The sequence below is a fragment of the Trichosurus vulpecula genome, chromosome 1 (genome assembly GCF_011100635.1).
Source record: "Trichosurus vulpecula isolate mTriVul1 chromosome 1, mTriVul1.pri, whole genome shotgun sequence".
Lineage (NCBI taxonomy): Eukaryota > Metazoa > Chordata > Mammalia > Diprotodontia > Phalangeridae > Trichosurus > Trichosurus vulpecula.
The window spans coordinates 164,064,722-164,085,076 of NC_050573.1; the positions used below are offsets into that span (position 1 = coordinate 164,064,722).

General features: G+C 40.1%; 1 protein-coding gene across 2 annotated transcripts in view; it reads right to left on the reverse strand.

Moving 5' to 3' along the window:
- Positions 1–6,163: 6,163 nt before the first annotated feature.
- WRNIP1 (WRN helicase interacting protein 1) overlaps positions 6,164–20,355 on the reverse strand; it is a 30,284-nt gene continuing 16,092 nt past the window's right edge. Inside the window, exons 4-8 of one of the 2 annotated variants that reach the window (XM_036740886.1) lie at positions 17,959–18,039; positions 14,183–14,412; positions 8,668–8,823; positions 7,745–7,824; positions 6,164–6,939 (exon numbers count right to left, since the gene is read on the reverse strand). In XM_036740886.1, coding sequence (XP_036596781.1) covers positions 6,664–6,939; positions 7,745–7,824; positions 8,668–8,823; positions 14,183–14,412; positions 17,959–18,039 — 823 coding nt within the window. In that variant the 3' untranslated portion in view covers positions 6,164–6,663. The remainder of the gene's footprint in view (positions 6,940–7,744; positions 7,825–8,667; positions 8,824–14,182; positions 14,413–17,958; positions 18,040–20,355) is intronic. The other variant, XM_036740887.1, reaches the window with a different exon arrangement.

Sequence of the window (20,355 nt, forward strand, 5' to 3'; positions counted from 1 at the left end):
CACATCTGTTAGCAGACTGAAGCTGGTTTCACTGCGCCAAGCTTTTACTTTCCTGTCTTGTGCCTCAGAGGCTTTAGAGGGTTTTGTGAGGATTGAGTGAGATAATGGATTATAAAACATTTTGAAAACTTTAAAGTTATCAATAAATATAGGTGATTATTATAAACTACGGGCAATGGCTACAATTATCATTAATAGTATTCCTGTGAAAGAATAGGTTCTGGCCATTTCATGTTACAAAAAACTTGAAACATTTCTCACTAGTAGCTAATTACTCAAATTTGATACTGTAATCTAAAAGAAAGAATGGTGATCATTTTCGGTTTTCAGCTCCTCATAATCATCCATTTCCATTTGGTTGGCTCAGATAATGCTCTATATTTCCTAATTTTACTCCTTTATGTGAATGCTAAATAAAGAATAAAACTATAAACAAGAACTTCAATACTTATGGATAAAGATTTTGGTAACTCTCGCCCTGAATCTATAAATGGTCAGCAATACAATATCAATTGGCTAAGTTTCCATTTGGAAGGGCAATCCCCATTTGCTAAATTCCATTGTAAACAGGCAAGAGATCTGATTTATTCTCAGAGGAATGTTGGCTTACTTACTCGGCCGTTTCCTAAATTTTGGCCAACTTCCACATAAATTTATTACAGTACGTGCCACATTGAAGGTGTTGAGTTTCTGCTCTGGAGCTGGATGGCATTTTACCAGAACAGCCTTGTATGGGTAAGTGTCAGCAGCGGTTCTATTGAGATTCAAAAATGACTTACAGGTAAATTATTTTTACTATATTTTCAGCAATAGAAAGCTGGAACTCCAACCTGTGAGCTTCTCAACTGACTTATATTTGTATAAAAAGCACTTTACAAAATTCTGTCTTGTAGATTTATCTTATTAAACGCTCACTAAAATCTTGTGAGGTAGGCAAGGCAAATACGGTATTATTCTGATGTTACAGGTGAAAAAATGAAGGCTCAGGTTAAGTAACTTTTCTAAAGAAAGGCAGCTATTAAGTGGCAATTGTTATTCAATCATTTTTCAGTCAAGTCCGACCCCATTTGGAGTTTTCTTAGCAAAGATACTGGAATGGTTTAGCATTTCCTTCTCCAGCTCACTTTATAAATGAGGAAACTAAGGCAAACAGGGTTAAGTGACTTGCCCAGGGTCACACAGCTTAGTAAGTTTCTGAGGCCAGATTTGAACTGAGGAAAACGAGTCTTCCTGACACCAGGCCTAGTGCTCTATCCTCTATGCCACCTAGCTGCCCCACATTAAGTGACAGTTAGACTCAATCCCAGGTCTTTAGATTCCAAATCTATACTCTTTGCCTAGTTCCACACTGCTTTTCTATCCCCAGTCCTGATTATAAAAGAAAAAAGAATTATTCTAAGAAAGACCCAGTTTCTGTAGCAAGAAACTCTTAGCTACCTGGAATCTCCAAATGCCTGGTTGGGGTAGGAGTGGGGGTGAGGTGAGGGGGTTTACAATTCAGAAACTCCTAAGAAAGGTGTAAAAAGATATCTGGTAGAGGCAAGTGAACTTGTGTATAAGAATGAGACTGGAGGTCTCCCTTGAGCCACAGACACATGGAGAAGCCACCCCTCAACATGTCCCTTGATGCCCAGCACATGAGAAACTAGAGATTGCTGAGAATGGACTCATCTTTCTCCTTCCTTGTTTGAGCTGAGATTTTATCTCACTCCAGCTGAAGAACTCATTTATTCCGGTGCATTGATCTCTTCTAACTATGTAACTTCCCCAGTTTCCATTTACTACTTACTTTGACAGTGAGGTTTACTAGTTATTTGTGATGATCTTCTTTTGTAACCAGTTTGATGGAAGGGAAGTAAGCTCGGGACAATAAGCTAATTGTAACCCTGTCTTTACTAGCTGTATGACCCTGGATAAGTTGCTTAACTTGTCTGCCTCAGTTTCCTCAACTGTAAAATGGAAATGATAGCACTTACCTCCTAGGATTGTATGAGGTTTACGTAGGGTAATATTTGTAAAGCCTTTAGCACAATGCCTGACACACACAGTAGTAGCTTAATGAATGCCTATGTCCTTCCCTGCCTGCCCATCCCCCAAACAATTAAGGAAAATGCCTTTTATCTGAACCCCTCATGTCCAGAATACAAATACTTTATGTGTGGTACATAGATGCAATTCAAGCTCGGTATCACCATCTTGGAAATAAGAAAGTGGAGAGAGCACCCAGACGGAGGGGTCTTGGATTCTACCTGTCTCTCCTGTTAGCCTATTAATACGAGCACAGCATTCCTCCTGGTTTCTGCCATGGTGGAAGCTGCAGTTTTTCTTGGCAATGCTGTGGGCCAGATTCCAGATCAGGTATCTATCCATGCCACACAAGAACCAACCATATCTTTGTTAGGTACCAGGCATGTGTGTACCATACATAATAGTTTATCCACATACAAAGTTACCAGAACTTAAAAACTAAGAAGAAAACATCCCTTGAAGATGGATAGCAAGAGTAAGTTACCGAAGTCAGAGAAACTTGACGCAGTGGAAGAGAATTGCACATGGAGTTAGGAGACTTGGGACCTGGGGCAAGTCGGCAAGATCATATCTGCTCTCCAGCATATTAAGGAGTATTATGTACTATTTATCAAGCTGGAAAGAAAGATCCAGAAAGTGAGGCAGGAATGCAAACCAGGGCCACAATGCTGAAGAGGCTAACGGTAGCTCCCTCTGCCCTGTTTCAACAATCTGGCTAGCAACTGCTGTGGGGGTGTAAAACCAACAACAACCAGCTCATAGAACGCTGCAAGCCAAGGTCCTTTTGATCTGCTTTACTAAGGAAAGCAACATTAAGGGGTTAACAATCTTACTTTAATCCAGCATATAAATATCATTCACATAGTTCAGGGGAAAAAGCCAGCACCCTGAACTTCAGAGCAAATACAAACAAATTACAAACATACATTTATAAACAGACCAAATACAATTCATAGTTACCAACATCTGAGTTCAGCCGGGAGCTCGACAACGGCTGGCTCAGAGTCATGCATCACTACTGCTGCAGCTCAGAGCTCCAAAAAAAGAAAGCCAACCTCTGGTTTTATATATCTTGTTCAGGGTCAAAGGTGAGTCACACATGCGACTCACCCACATGACCTAAAATCGTCACAAAATTGCGACTTAATCCCACGTGGTCTAAAAGCCTCTGATATCACAAACATGTCACTCAAACCCACGTAAACTAGGCTTTCCCTTGAGGCAAGGAGGTCATCGAAGACTCCTAATTTAATCAAGGAAACAAAGGCCAAACTTTTCAAAGGCACTTGGTTGAATAAATGCTAAGAGCTCATCTTGATTCCCAATACACCCCCATACCCAATTGAGAAGTGGAGAGCAGGGACAGCAGAGGGATGGTCAGATGTCTGACTTTTAAACTTAGAAAGTGTGCCGTTAATTAGGAGGCAAGCATTTAAGATGTGAAACAGAACCTCCCAAGACTTGTCAACCTAAGAACCATGCTCCACTACTAAGACTTAAATGAATTCTTTTGTGGAAGAAACAGCCAGGAGGCCAGTGTCATTACGTTGAGAGCATGTGTTGGGGAAGAAGGTGTAAGAAGCCTGAAAAGACAGTCAGGGGTGGGGAACCTGAGGCCACACCCTGGGCTGTTATGAGGGCTTTGATCACCAGAGGATTTTGTATTTGATTCTAGAAGTAACAGGGAGCCACTGGAGTTTATTGAGTTGGGGGGGAGGGCAGGGAGGGAACATGGTCAGACCTTTGCCTTAAGAAAATCACTTCGATGGCTGACTGGATAGACTGGAGTGAGGATAGAATCGAGGCAGGCAGATCCACCAGCAGGTTATTGCAGTAGTCCAGGTATGTAGTGATGAAGACCTGCACCTGAGTGGTGGTTATGTCAGAGAAGAGGAGTCCTATTCCAGACCTGGTGCAAAGCTGTAATCATGCCAGTAAGAGGGTATAACCTGTTGTTCAGATTGTCTACTAATAAAATATTCATCTGTGTGTGAAAATCCACTAACCAGAAACACAGCAGAGAGCAAAGGAAGGAGCAGCACAGACAATACATTGGTAGAAACAGGTATAAACATATCATCTTTTACTTAGGCTTAAGAAGGCCTGCATGAATACAGAATAGAAATGGGTTGGGAAATAGGGTTAGAAAGTTTGTGGGGAAAAAAAACAGAGACTGACCCATCACATTATAAGATCAATTAGTAGGTGATGTGGTGGGCACAAGATCTAATGTAATCTTACTCTACTTAATAAGAGAATTCAGGGCTCACATCCCTTTCCATACTTCTAAAATTGCTTTTTGGAATGTAAGTGTAAGAACCATTAATGGCATGCGCCTCTACCTTTTCCACAAAAGGAACAGATGCTTACCAAGGGTTTTGTTAAAATCTAGGTCCACATCCACATAACATCATTTCCCTGATCTACAGGTTTTATAAACCTGTACAACGCCGCCCCCGCCCCAAAGCAGGCTAGTTTGGCATACAACCTGTTCAGGATGAAGCCATGCTATAATAACTGTAAAAAGCCTCAAGACCACACCACTTGCCAGAATGTTATAGAGGGAATTCCTAATGTCAGAATGAGTTGGACTCAATTTCTAATGTTCCTCTGACTTGATGATTTTCACTGGGCCTAAAGATTTATCATCCTTAAAACCCGGTAACTGCCCTAAACGCTGAGGACCCATCCGAAATTCTGTGGTGTGTGATACATCATTTCTTGGTTTCAAGTGAGCTGTCTCATCTTCATCAGTTATTAGCATCTTCCAGTGAACACTGCTATTTAAATTTCATCCATGTTGCATGTTGAGAACAGGGACCTACTCAAAAGTGTTTTCATATACTAAACTTAAAACTGAGGAATGAGGTCTCCCTTGAATTAGCCAATGATAATTCACTATAACTTCTTTCATTCTTTTCCTGTTGTTGTAATAATTATGTTAATCCAGTAAGAGCAGCCATCAGATGTTTCCCAATTGGCTAAGCCAATCAGTGGTAGGTGAGTGGCTTTTTGGTGTCCCACTTTCCACTAAACAAAATATTCCAAATAATTTGACCATTTAACTCTTTTGGGCTTGACATACATTGATGGAATCCGTAAGAATGAGGAGGCAGCTGGGAAACTATGGACCAAAAGAAGATTTTAAGTATTTTCACAGTTTCATATAAAAAGTATTTGGATACACCTACTGCCACAGCATGCTGCCTACTCTGGCTTTCATCCTCATCTTACCCTCAAAGGAAACCCAGGCTCTGAAAGGTGCTTTCCCTTTATCTTGTTCAAAGCTAAGCTGCCATACTTCCCAACCATTCCCATACCATGTCACTCACTCCCTTTCCTCCAGCCTAGGACTTTTCAGCTACTAATATATAAATTATATTTCCATATTAGAATGTGAACTCCCTGAGGGCATGTGTATCTTTAATGGCATTTGTATCCCTAGTGCTTAGGACAGTGCCACAAACATAGTGAGCATTTAATTAACGCTGCATCTATTTATGCTGTTGTATTTAATACTCTGGTGGAGAATGTATCATTTACGCCATAGTTCTCTCACGGACATGTTTTTCTTCTTCTTTTCCCCCCACGTGCAGAACATAGAAGGGTTTCTTAGAACACAATATGCAGGATCCATCCACAATTCCAAACCCCTCCTCTGAAGGGGAGTGACTCATGTCCATCACAAATGCCCTCTTACCACTGTGCCATTGATCATGATGCTCTGCTCACCATCTCTACAACAGGGCACTTGGCACTTGCTTCTTTGCTCTCCATGCTCCATACATCGGGGCACAGAAGAAGAGACAGGTTGAAGGTTTTGTTAGATGAATTGGTTTCATAGTATGCTTCCCCATCAAGGTTGCGTTATATTGCTGTCTTTCATATTTGCAGCCCTATCATTCCCTTAGAAAAAGGTATTTAAGTCAGAACACCAATGAACCCTAAAATTAAGATACATAAAAGTGAGCCTTTTGGAAAAACACGGCCTCTTGGGCTCTCCAATCTGTTTTATTTTTCTTGGCCTTAGCCTTTGTTACAGCTTTTAACCAGTAAACAAAATATTGCAATAAAAGCCGCGTCTCTGGTTGTCTCATTTATGGGTCAATGAAAAGGGAAAATAAAGATTCGAGAATACTTTGAAATAGCTTTATTGGTTCATAAGACCTTTCCATATAAAAAAAATACTTAAAACACTATGCAGTATTAAATCGTAATTTTTTTTTTCTTAACAGTTAAAATTACCCAGAATATACACTTTTAAAAAAGGAAAACAACTATCATACTACTGAACTGAATTACAAAATGAATCTGCAACTTAAATACTCTGACAAAATAGCTAGCTCCTTACTGACTGACACTCACTCATTGCACATGGCTGCCAGTTTCTTTCCTTAGCATTGCTTTGCAGAGTACAAATGAACAGCACTTCAAGGTCAGGCATTTGGTCACGGAAGTAATTTTGCCTCCCATTTGAAGGAGTTAAAGTCCTGGCACAAACTGTTGATAATTTAACCATCCCCTACCCTCCCACCCTCCCAAACAGGCAACAAACTAAAAAAACAAAAAAACAAAACAAAAAAAAAAACCAGGGGCTCTTCCTTCTTGGCCCTCCCTTTTAGAACATCTTAAAGTTCAGCACCGTTTTTGCTTAAAGAAGTCTATTCCTCTCAATTCTTCAGGCAGATATTCCTGTTCCACGGGATCCTTGTAGGCAGGATTATATTTGTAGCCTTTGCCATAGCCCAAGTCCTTCATGAGCCTGGTGGGTGCATTTCTCAGGTGCATGGGGACAGGTGGAAGAGGACCCTGGTGGTTTCTCAAGCAGGCTTTGACGTTGTTGTAGGCATTGTACACTTCAATAGACTTTGGGGCTCTGGCAAAATAAACCACACACTGTGCTAGAAGGACCTATGCAGAAGTACAACACAGAAGAGAGAATGTCACGACTTAGGTTTAGGTTGCTTTAGAATACAGCTGCTAGGTGGCACAGTGGATACAGGACCTGGAATCATGAAGACCTGAGTTCAAATCCAGCCTCAGACACTTACTAGCTGTATGACTATAAACAAGTCACTTAACCCTGTTTACCTCAGTTTCCTCATCTGTAAAATGAGCTGGAGAAGGAAACGGCAAACCACTCCAAATGGGATCACAAAGAGTAAGATACAATTGAAAACAACTAAACAAAAATATAATTCTAGAATTACTGTTCTTCACTTAGGGGGCAGCTAGGTGACCCAGCTGATGGAACTGGGCCTGGAGTCAAGAAAACTCATCCCTCTGAGTTCAAATCTGGCCTCAGACACTGTCTAGAGGTGTGACCCCAGGCAAGTCACTTAAATGTTTGCCTCAGTTTCCTCATCTGTAAAATGAGCTACAGAATGGAAATAGCAAAGCACTCTAGTATCTTTGCCGAGAAAACTCCAAATGGGGTCACAAAGTGTCAGACATGACTGCCTAAACAACAACAGAATACTAATATATCTGTTTTTCAAAATCCATTAATTACATTATCATAAAATTCCCTCCATCTTGAAGGGATGTAATTAGCCCCCTTTAAAAAAACACTAGTTAATGGAAAATCAAAATCCAAGTGGCTTATTAAGACTACATATAGCAAAGAGGAAAATAGAGAATTCATATTCATACCCAGGAAGGCAAAGAACACAAAACAAATGAATTAACTTTCACAAAGCTAAACTGATTATCGTACCTCACATTCTGGCATCCCTATAAAATGACAGCCTTGGTAAGCAGCCACTGCTTGGGTCAACGCAGAAGGATCTGCCAGGCCTGTAATACACCCAAACCAATAAAGAGAAAGTTAGTAAAATGACAACAGTTTGTTGTATAAGCAAGTATCACTACTATCAGGGAAGAACACATCTGTTGACACTCTAGGCACCAGGTGTGTAATACAATGTCTTTGCCTTTTTCTCTGCTGAAGGGAGAATGCAAATGTGGAAACAAACATCCCCCAAATTAACTTATTTCTTCCATTCAGTGAATAAATATTTGTATGCCTGTTATGGGGAATCCACTTTTTATTGCTCACGTGCTAAACCCACAGCCAGATTTTTACAGACTAACCCCCCAAAATTAAGATAATACAATGTATTCAGTAAATTGGTAACTAATGGCATGTATAAAATCACATGGATGGATGAATTTGAGAAAAACCCACAAGCAGCAGTCTGCTAAGGCCACAGCTGAGACAGTTTTTCTGAGTCTGATCTGTCCTAATATATAGGATTCTGTATTCCTATTCTAGCATTTGTCTAACAGCAATTCAGTTCAATCCAACAAACATTTATTATGCACCTACAGGTTTACATGTGACACACTCCCTGACCCCAGGGATTTGTACTCTTGAATACAAATCCACAAGTATTTATTGGACTCCTATACTCTAAAGAGCTGCAGAAGTTACTGGAGTAACAAATAACAAATAAAAAGTAAAAGTACTTTACCACAAAATGAATGTTTATGTATCATTTAAAATCTCTCCAATTCTCTCGTCCCTCCTGACAGTACAACGATCCAAACAGTCTTCTGCTAAAAACTACTTGAGGGTTGAAGGTATCAGGAAGGAAGAAATGTTTGCAAAGGGCAATGGGTCCATCCCATCATGCTCACCTATGTCTTCACTGGCAAATCTCACCAGTCTCCTGGCTACATACAGTGGGTCTTCACCCCCTTCAAGCATTCGGGCAAGCCAGTAGAGTGAAGCATTCTGGTCTGAGCCACGCATGGACTTATGGAGTGCAGAGATACAGTTATAATGCTCTTCGCCTGGACATCAGAAGACAAAACCCGTGAAAGATAAGGAATGGAGAAGGTAAACCATGAGGCTCACAAGCGCATAAACAAATCCATAAATAAATATCAACTGGCTGATTATCATGCTTTCAGTAATAGTAAGCTAATGAGGAAAGCCTAAGGAAAATAAGGTTGACAGCTGTTCTCTAAAGCGAGGGTGCATGCTCAGACTGTGCCCTGGTTAAATGGGCAAGATGGTGCGAATGCCATTGGTGCAGCATCTTGGGATGTGCTTAAGGTCATGTGACCTCTTGGAGGGTGTACTTCTTTGGTAATTCCAGCTCTTCTCACTTCCACCTCCTATTCCCACTCAGGGAAGGTGGATGCAATGGGCATTTCTGAGGATATCTCAGTTGCCTCCACAGAGGGAGGAGAAAACATTCTTTTGGAAAGGTATTCTTGAAGGGGTAACTACAGATCTGTCGACATCTACGATCTCTGTCTGGAGGTAAGAGGAAAGGGGAGATCAATGCCAATGCTTTAGCTAATACTGGTTACTACTTTACGGCTAAAGAAAATGCTAACGCCTAAACTGCAAGTGCTGTGGTTGTAGCTGGCTTGGATGTGGAGCTGGTGATCACAATGGGAATCAGAGTGGTGAGATCAGTGCTGCCCATGTATTCTTAAGTAGCCCCTTTCCAGGTTTTCTTTAAAATGGGGGGGGGTGCAAAAAGATACCTACATCCAATAACACGATGCTTGGAGCTCCAATACAGCAATATCCCACAGAACAGTTCATTTACTCTGGGCATTACGAGGACATCTTACTAACCTTCTTTGTACATTACCCTAAACCATGGTATCACGGAAAAATGACCTTGTTTGGAGTCAGAGGAGCTGAGTTCAAATCTAGACTCTTCCTTTTACTACCTGTGTGACTTTGGGCAAGTAATTTAATTTCTCTGGCCCTTCATTTTTTTATTTCTAAAATAAGAGTTGTACTAAAGGATGTGTCAGTCCTAAATCTGTGAATATCTGCAGAAAGAAATCAGAAAATAATAACACTATACAGATCTTTAAAGCTTACATACATTATCTGATCCTGCGGAAGCTTATAGCATTAAGACCTCAGTTATGTTATAAGAACATTAAGACATAACACGTCAGTGTCTTTTGTAGCACAAACCGAGGCCTTGGTGTTTTATGTTTTCACAATCAATTCTATGACCATTTTTTTCTAAGATCTATAAACATTCATAAAATACATTCCAGAAAAAGAAAAATAAGCCACAGACAAAAGGAACTTAGAGCTAGCTAAGAAAGCTTTAGCAAAGAGGCTGTGGAATTTGTAAAGCATTCCCCTGTTGTATATTGCATTATCCTGATTGTGCATGCAGAAGGGTGTTCTTCAACACTACCAGCAGGAGAATGCAGCCAGCTATTTTTAAGAGTGTTAAGAGTGTGATCCCTTCAAGGGAGGCACCTGGCATGCTCCCATCATGAGGCCAGCACAAACAATGTGCCTGTGTTCTCCTCCCCATAGCATATGAGCCCCAGGAACAAATCCCAGCAGCTGAGCTCCCTGGTAAGGAGATACTTAGTCTTTTTTGGTTCAGTAAGAGGGCCTTCAATAAGACACTGGGCTCTGTCAAAAGGAAAAGGGCAGTCAGGCTGACTAGAGAGAGAGAACTCAATATCCTCTGATCTCAGAGCAAGGCTAAGGCAAGTAAAGAATTTTCTCCACAACTATCAGGTTACTGTGAACAATCCAAGATGATCACTTATCCCAAGTGGAATTGGACTTTCCCAATGGCATGGTTTAGGTCTGAGTACCAAGGAGAGTTGTGGGGAGAGCCAGTGTCCTAGGCTAAATTCAGATGGCTCTGTCACACTTTCTCCAGTCTATCAACCCAGCACCTCATGCTCTGTACGCTTTGTTCCAAAAACATGGCCTTACCAAAATCTCCTTGTAAAGACCACTGGGACAAGGAGACAGGGTGGTGTAGAGGAGACTACTGTCCACACAGAACAAGTCTAATCCTTCCTCCACAGGCGGGCAGCTAGGATGTGCTCCAAGTCTTCTCTTCTCTGGGCTAAAGACGCCCGGTTCTTTCAACCAAGCTTTCTATGTCATGAGCTCAATGCACTCCACATACTGGTTGCCTCTCCTCTAGGCACTCTCTGGCTTATCAAATCCGTCTTAAAAACTACAGTCTCCAGAACTGACCACACAATACCAGAGGAGGAGTGGAAAGGGCAGAGGGCAGTGTACTCTTCTCCAAAGCATTATGAGCCCCAGTAACAAATCTGAGCAGCTGAACTCCTGGGTAAGAAGATACTTAATCACCTCTCTACTACTCCAAGCTATGTCCCTCCTAAATCGGCCCCAAAGCACATTAAGTTTTTCTGGCTGCTATACACCACACTGCTGACTCATATGGAGTTTGTGGTTCCCTGAAACTCTTCCATGCCATGAGTAAGTACCAGAATGATATTAGAGAACAAGGGTTTGGGGTTTACTCTTCTAAAATTTCTATTTAAATCAGAAGACAACTGTGCCATGGACCTCTACACTATCATTTCCTACCTTGAAATTTTGAAACACACTCAGGTCTGACCCCTTCAATACACTGGAAGTTCTATAGCAAGAGAGGGTGCACCTTACTCACTACCCTCTAGTAGTACTCAAGAGAAGGAGATACCTTTGCTCTGAGTTACAGGATCTGAGCTAGCTGAACTAGTGAGAACATCTACTGAATCTCAACAGGTTGGCTTAAACAAAGAAAAAACAACATCTGAAAAAAGCTAATTAAGACCTCTAGCCTGGTGTGGACAGTCTACAAAACTAAAGGGCATCTCAAAAGTGCAGTTTTGTACTTTATAGGTGCCACCCCACAACAAAGGTTGTCAGAAGTCAGTGTTCCATTAATTCTAGCAATCTTGTCTTGTCCCTCAGAATGTCCTGAGCTGTCACACCCATGCCCTTGGTCTGTGGCTCTCTAGGGCCCTGCATGGTACTTGCTATGTGAACATGAAATTTATAAGGCAGTACAGTGTAAGAGAGGGCAAGTGGAGAATATTATATAGGGCTTTTTCCCCAATATGGTTAATATGGAAATGTTTTGCATGATTTCATATGTATAACTGATATCATTACTTGCTTTCTCAGAGGGTAGGGGAGGGGTGGAAAGGAGGGAGAGAGTCTGGAACTCAAAAATGAAAAAGAATGTTAAAATAATTTTTAAAAAATTTAAAGAATACTATAGAAGGACTTCGGTATCATTGTGTGAAGGCTTATGCAGAACTTAGGGCTCTCCATCCTTTGGCATATTGGGTCTTTAGCATCAGTCAATTTTGATCCTATTCCCAGGCCTGCCTGATCTAATACAGAAGTAGGTGGAAAGTGATTCCCATCCTGTCTATTGTGGGTCACGTGGGTGGAAATTCTAGGATCAGAGCTTCCTAACGTACCTAGGGAGTTGTTTCTCCTCTCAGGAAGTGGTACCCTGGGAGGACAAATCTGAAGGCAATAAGGATGGAGTGCTTGAACATCCTGACAAATGGTGAGGGGGATAGCTCTACTTGGGTGGGATATGCTTAGCCAGCACAGCCAGAAATAAAGATGGGCTTTCATGAGCTTCAGATTAGGGGGTGAGGTGAGTGCAAGAGGGGAAGGGGACACTCTGTTCAACTCCAGAGGCATATTGCTATCTGTCTATACTTCAGAGTGGAAATTTTGTTACTTTTGAAATTTTTCTTTGACTCTCCAAGTTCTTCAATGTGGGTAAAAAGAAAATAGGATTCTGGTATGTGGTATGTTCTGTCTGAGATTTTTTGACAGCTTTTCAGGGGGGCATATGGTGTCTTGATCGGTCAAAAGTTGGCTGAATAGCTGGCATTTAAGGCAGCTGCCCCTGACCTGCCCTAGTTCATATTAGTATCAGTAATCTTGATTGCTTACCAGTACTTTTTACGTAAATGCTCTTAACTCCAGATAAGCCCCACCACAACGCCTGCCATCAGGAAGGGCAAACATAGGCTGAAATACTTACGTCACATAAACAAGGTCAAAAGATGAGTCAAGATGCAATGCCAGGAATCAAACTTACTTTCTGTTCCCAGTTCTAACCACTACCCAGCACTCCCTCCAAACAACATTTGGTAATACCTTGTAGAAAGTTGGGATATATAGAACATGTGATATGTCAGAACACTGAATTATCAGCTTCCTAGTCTGGCAGAGCTAACAGAAGTGTCGAAAATCTGATCTGCATTCATGGCAGTATTACTTGAAGTAAGATCCTACAGACATTAAGCACCAGAAGACCAGTCTAAGCTGGTCTCTATCACCCACCTACCTCCTTTTATAAAAAGACAGAAATGTGCCCTATTTGTGACATGTGATGTTGCCAAGTCACGAATTTCATTAAGAGCTAGTATCAGATTTGCTATTTGTAAATGCACTTATATGTAAACCTCCTGACAAGTGCAAACTGCAAAATTCATTTCCTTAAAAAGCTTTTCCAAAAATAAAAAGCATCAGGACCCAACCAAATTGAATGGGAGGGGGGAGAAACTTTAGGTCCTAGTATTTACAAAGAAGATGCAAAAATAGAGATTTTTATTTATCACCAATGAAAGGGATAAAAGCAAAGGAGTTCCTTCTCATGCTCAGTAACACTGATCACAAACACAACTCCTAACCACTTAGTATAGAGAAATCAATAGGCCGTGTGGTTTGGTGGCTCAAAGTCTGGCTGTGGAGGCAAAAAGTTCAAGTCTCACCTATGACCTACTCTGGCTAGCTGTGTGACTACAGGCAAGTCAACAAATCTTCCAGTGCCCCTGGCAACTCTCTAAGGCTACTATAGAGAATAAACTGCAAGTGATGAATGACATAGGTGAAGAGAATTTCCATCCCAGAAATTCACCACACTAATGAAATTCATCAAAGGTCCAGGACACCTTTGTTCCTTCCCCTTCTACCTACCACCCGAAAAGGTTATCGGGCAAAGCTTTACGGCAAATGTGCCCTTAAAAATACCTACCTAGATGAAAACTATTGTGATCTGTAATTGAAATTGAAAATCCAATCATTCTAGGGTATAAATTTGAAACTTTAAATTTCTTACACAGAGACACTTTCTAAATTGCAACAGAGTTGCTTCAGCTTTGTGTCCTTAGTATCTTTGTCCAGAGTAGTTGGGTTGAAAAGTGTTTCAAATCAGATTTTAGTCACTTTGGGGAACTATTCTACTCTCCTAAATCTGAAATCGTGTAGGTAATATCTTGTATTATTTAGACACAGTGGAAAGTCTGGAAGTTTTGCTACTTGTGAGTCATTTTAAATTTCAGTTTCAGTACTTTCAAGAATATCGTGTCAACAACTCACCTGCTCGGTCATACAAAATGTGGGATCGCTGCAGGCCTTCCTTCACATCATTTTCTGTGATTAAAACTCCTTCACCAGAATAATTTTGTACGGTCTTCTTACAAAATGGTTTCCTTGAGCCAAGCTTGGCCTGGACTGCCAACTGCAGTCCATTCAGTCCAGTCCTGGCATCCCCATCACAGAGATAAGCTAGAGTATTGACAGCTTTGTCCTCTATGTACACAGGGGGCCTGCAACAGAATTATGAACTAATTATCATCATGCTCATAGTATATATTTTCATTTCACATCACCTTGGAAATCTCATTTCCTAACAAAGTTTTCATAAAACTTGTTGGGCTCAGGGTATGTTGTTAGGCTGCTTCTTTTTTTCTTTCCACTCACTTGGGTTGTGGGTTTCATTGCACAAGCACAATGGCATGTGTAAAGGATGCAGTGGGGGGTTCTGTATATTTACTCTCAATGCTGGGTTTCCGTGATCTGATGGCAGAGGGTGGATAAGTCCTCCTTCTTAATGGAGGCTTCCACTTTCGACAAGCAATAGAATCTCCTCCATAATGCAGAGAAAATGCTAGGCTTATGTGTTCAAGTGCATAATTCTCTGTGCTACAAAATATCAGATCTGGAAGAGAATTTAGAGATCATCTTATCCAATCTTCTAATCTGACTGATGAGAGGAGCCTAAGGTTCAAGGACACAGGTTTCCTGACTAATCAGTCCAGTCCCCTTCCAAGTCTGTAATATATTAATCAAATCGATGGCACTGAACTAACTAGGTCCTATATAATGGAGTTTACCCGAGAGAAACAGTAAAACGAATGCTGCACTAAGAGTCAGGAGACCTGGATTCTAATTGTGAGACACTGTTTAGCTACAGGAATCCAAGCAAACCACATAACTGTTCCTGATCTCCCCTGAAAAAGAAATGGAACTGGATGCTCTCCAAGGTTCTTTCTATCTCTACAAATTCTAAGATACTACTGAAAACAACACCAATACTCCATTCATGCAATAGGAACATTTTCAAATGAGTCATCACCTTTCCCCTAGTATAAGGATTCTTAAGTTTTTATGTCCTAGACCCCTTTGGTAGACTGATGAAGCCAAGCCTAGAGACCCCTTCTCAGAGTGTTTTTTAAATGCATAACATATAATACGTTGAATCAAAAAGGAAGTCAATTATATTGAAACATAGTTATCAAAATATTTAACACATGAATTCATAAACCCCTAATTAAGACCTCCAACCCTAGCAGGTAAAAGTATTTTTCTGAACTCTCCTTCTGAAAGCTTTGGAATCCTGCCTAAAGTAGAAAAATGTCATCACTCCAAAATAATAAGATTTTTCATTTCAACTTCTAACTGTGTAAACAGATGCAAGTGAATATATTAATTCCTGCAGAAACTCAAAACCAGAGAAATAGACTGTTTTAGGTCAGTAGCTTAATCAGTGAGAAAACTTATTCCATGACTCCACTTTATACTTGGAATTCAGACCTTGCTTTGTTGCTTCCTTCCATTCAAAGTAAATATCTGAATAAAGCCTAAGGAAGTCACATAGAAATAAAGGTGTCATATGCAACAAAGTATTAACAGGAACATATTTTAAAGAGGCAAAGAATTACAAACAAAGTAAATGCCCATCCAAATTGTGGTATAAAATGAAATATCACCGTGCTGCAAGAAACAATGAATATGAAGAATACAAAGAAGCATGGTTAGACTTTTATGAACTGATAAAAAGTGAAGTAAGCAAAGCCAGGACAACATATATACAGTGACTAAAATAATACAAATGAAAAGAACAATTGAAAATAAATGCTATGAAGAAGAGTGAAAAATTTACTTCCTTCCCTTTTCTGTAGAGGTGGGGCACTATGGGTGTGGAAACTTCTAAATGGCAGACCTCGTTAATGGGTCAGTAGTGGCAAATGACTTTCTTCCTCTCTTTTTTATTCTTTTTTTTTTTTAAGGGACAGGCTGGGGAGGGGAAAGAGACATATTGGAAAAGTGACATTAAAAACAAAATATATCATTATTTTAAAAAAATAAAGCCTTTTACTATCTGGCACAAAAAATTAATCACAAAAGACCTGTGACTTCTTTAATATGGAGAACTTGGTATGGAACTTCTCTCTACCAACATATTAGCAACCTCCTACTTACTCCAGAGAGTTGCCTGAGGGAGTAGAAGGGGTTTGCCCTTGCCCTCGGCCAAACAACTAGTAGGTGTGACCTAGGCTTTTCTGACTCCAACTCCAGCACTCTTATAAGATTTTGCCACTCGTGGAACTTTTTTTTTTTAAAAACACAATTGTTTATTGTTTTTATTCTGTTCAGCTGCCTAAGAACGGCCATACAGGGGTGAACTCTAGTCAGTATCAGTGTGGCCTCAGAGTTAGAAAAACCTTAGTTTAAGTCCCACTTCTAACACACGCTAGCTGCAAAGTTAGCAACCTTCTTATGACTGTGAGCTGCAGAGCAGGCATAGACCTGCAATGGCAGAGGTTCAGGGTATTTCCTCATAGGGAGGTTGAAATCACAGGTCAAGTCCAAAAAGATAAAAAAATTTTAAAAATCTTTTTTTGGCCTTTAACAAATATCGTACACATTCTCAGTCAAAGAGAAAGGTAACTGGACAGTGATGATGATGAACTTGATGTCACGGCTCATCACTGTCCTCATGTGCTGCTGCTGCACATTTGTAAAGTAATTAAGTAAAAAAAAATTTAACAAGCATAGCTTTAACTATGCCATTTTCTACTCATGAGACAGACCCCTATTAATACAGATGCATGATTAACTGCTCCGGAGCTTTACTCAAAACAAGTTCTCAGAAGTATCTATTAATATATAATGTGAAGCAACACTAAAAACACAAAATTAAGATCAGCTCCTGGAGATATGATACACCCAAAGAAAAAATAGTAAAGCGAAAAACCATCAAACCCTAAAACGGTGAGTGAGGCTGAAATGTATGGAACCTTGGATCCCTCCCAGTCCCTCTCTGCTGCGTAAGAATTAGCTTGCTCAACGGTAAAAGCAGGAGTTTGGTTAGATGACCCTGAAGATTCCTTCCAGCTCTAAATCTATGACCCTATTTATGTGAACTAAAACACTCGACATTTGTTATAATCTTCCATGTGCACAGCACTTTTCTGGGTGCTAGAAGAGATCAACAGATTTGACAGAACACAGTTCTGACCCTGATGGATCATCGTAGAAGGCGGAGATCAAAGAAAGTTTCATGGGAGAGGTGGCATCTAAGTGAGGCTTTAAAAGATGAGAAGGGTGTAAACAAGTGGGAATGGAACGTGCAAGGGAAGAAGAGAACATTCCAGGTGTGAGGAAAAGCATGGAGGTGTGAAAGTATGGAACAAGTATAAGAGATGGTGAATATCCAACTTATGTAGAATATAAATTACAGGGAAGAGAAGAGTATGGAATAAGCATGGAAAAGCAGGAGGGCATCAGATTGTGGAGGGCCTGGAATGCCAGACTGAAGAATTTCAACTTCATTTGCAGTTATCTGTATCACTGAAATAGTTACGCAGATACCGCAATTCTAACCTAGTCTCTTCCTTTAACATCGCCAAGGTTTGCAGTCACACTGATTTTTTAATCTTCCATCATCTGGCTTGTTTACTCTACCATTTGTAACAAATGTCATACTAGTTGAATGTGCAACTATGGCAAGAGGCCAACTTCAATAGCAATTACTCTTTCTCCTTCCATGTCTCAATCTCGATCAACAAACAGCTGAAGAGAATACTCACATCAGACACTGAGTGCCACTCAACTGGCATTTTTCAAAGATTGGGGGTCGATTCCTCACCCAAAATGTGCTACCACAGTTTCTGAAAGATAATTTTTAAAAGAATGATAGATACTGAATATAAGACAAAAGAAAATCTTTGCTCTAAGGATCAGAATTAGATATTGCACTGTAAGAACACAAGCTAATAGAAAAAAGCATGAGAAAGCTGGAAACATAGTAGGTAGTAGGTATCTTTTGACTGGGTAAAGACAGAGCCAATACTGGTGGTATACAAATGCAAGAGAAAACAACTATGCTGTAAGAAATGATGAGTATGAAGAACTAAGGGAAACTTAGGAAGACTTTATGAAATGGTTCGGAACAAAGTAGAGATCCAGGAAACAATACATAATGACGATGACAATGCAAATGAAAACACCACTAAAAAAGGCAGGTGAACTCAAGATCAAATGCAATAACCAATACAGCTTCTAAGAGGGAAAGAAACATACGTGTGTGTTTGTATGTGTGTGTGAATGTTGCACATGTGGCCAGATGCTACTGAACTGTGTTTTGCCTAACTTTATTACATGGAGGGGTTCTATATATGTGGGAGAATTATCAGGATGCCCCAAAAAAGGCATCAATAAATTTTTTTTAAACATGTATGATCTAATTATGTATAGTCAGCTCTCTACTCCTGGAAAATATGGTCATTAAAATCTACAGATTACCTTAAGATACGATTTTTGGCTCCATTAGTGGCAAAACTGATTTCCACTCTCCACCCCTGCCTAACTCCTAATAGAAAGAAGCAGTGCATGGCCAGAAAGGTGGAAGAAAGAAGGAAAACAAAAGGAGCCTTGATAATCTCCAAACTGAATAATTAGTATTTAACTCATCAAGAGCTATGTTTGTTGACTTTAAATTTGCAAAAGACTTAGAATGAGCCCCTGAATTACAAAGCAGGGAACAGAGTGAATGTGACTATTAACTTTTTTTTATAACTTCCTAGGTGGAAAGGCAAACTTGAGCATCTACTTAAGGCTGTAACAAAGGGCTGCTTCTCATTCCCCTTAGCACTCACTATTTTTGTTGTTCAGTTGTTTCAGTTGTGTCCGACTCTTCATGACCCCATTTGGGGTTTTCTTGGCAAAGATACTGGAGTGGTTTGCCGTTTCCTTCCCCATAGCACTCACCATGCTGTCCCACAATAAAAATAATCTTACACTCAGTCACTCTATATCAAAAAAGGCAATCAGTAAAATATACTTTAGCTTCACATATATCTATATTATTAATTTTTTAAAAGTTTTACTAAATATTTAATTGTTCCTCTCAACCCAGACCAGCACCTTCTCTTAAATTTAGAATCTATAGAAGGTGCTGGTCTGGGTTGAGAGGAACAATTAAACGGAGACCACTGTGTCTGAGGCAGGACTTGAACTCAGGTCTTTTCAAACTCCAAAGCTGGTTTCTATAATTCAGATTAAAGAAAGGGGGTTTTCATCTTTTATTGTTAAAAAAATACAAAAAGTGCTTGGTGGGGTGAGGGGAGAAGGAAGGGGGAATAGTCTCAAAATATTGAGTCCCATGGTAAAAGTTCACAACTTCCTCAATTTGTAAAATTATTATTTTTTTTTTTTTTTACTAATAAAAGGCATACATGCTAAGAATAATTTCAGAACAACTTTGTAAAAACAGAATCTTTGGTTGAATTTTAAAATTCCTAACTAAAGTATATCTTTACTGGAGTGCTATCCCAAAGTCTCATCCTCATGAAGAGGAGACTTGAGTCCTTAAAGACTCTAGACATGATGTACAAGGTCTCGACCAGGGGTGGGGAACCTGCAGCCTCAAGGCCACATGTGGCCTTCTAGGTCTTCAAATGTGGTCCTTCAACTGAATCCAAATTTCACACCACAAATCCCCTTAATAAAAGGATTTGTTCTGTGAAACTTGGACTTAGTCCAAAGGCTGAACCCAAGGTTCCCTATCCCTGGTCTGTAGACTCTAGAAAATCCTCCCAAGCTGTAAAGGCTTCATCTTCGCCCTGGTAAAGAACAGGATGCCATCAGCTGAGGACAAGCCTGGCTGAGTCTGTATAGGCCCTTCATACAGAGGTTGGCCATCAGGTAATCAATGTTCTTGACCATGGTAACATGTGGAGGGGGTTTTGATCTGCCTCAGTGAGCAGGCACGAACACAGACTAAATTTTGAATCCTTGAATTAAGTAACCCAACAAAGTATAGGTTCTGCTGCATTCCTTGTCTTATGCAAAAACTCCAAATGACCATCTCTGATGTACCTACTTTAAAAAAATTCTCACTTAGGTTAGAATTCAAATCCATGCTGTCTAACTTTAAATTCAGTGCTCTATGATATAAGCACACATCTCTCCTTATCAATCCTTTA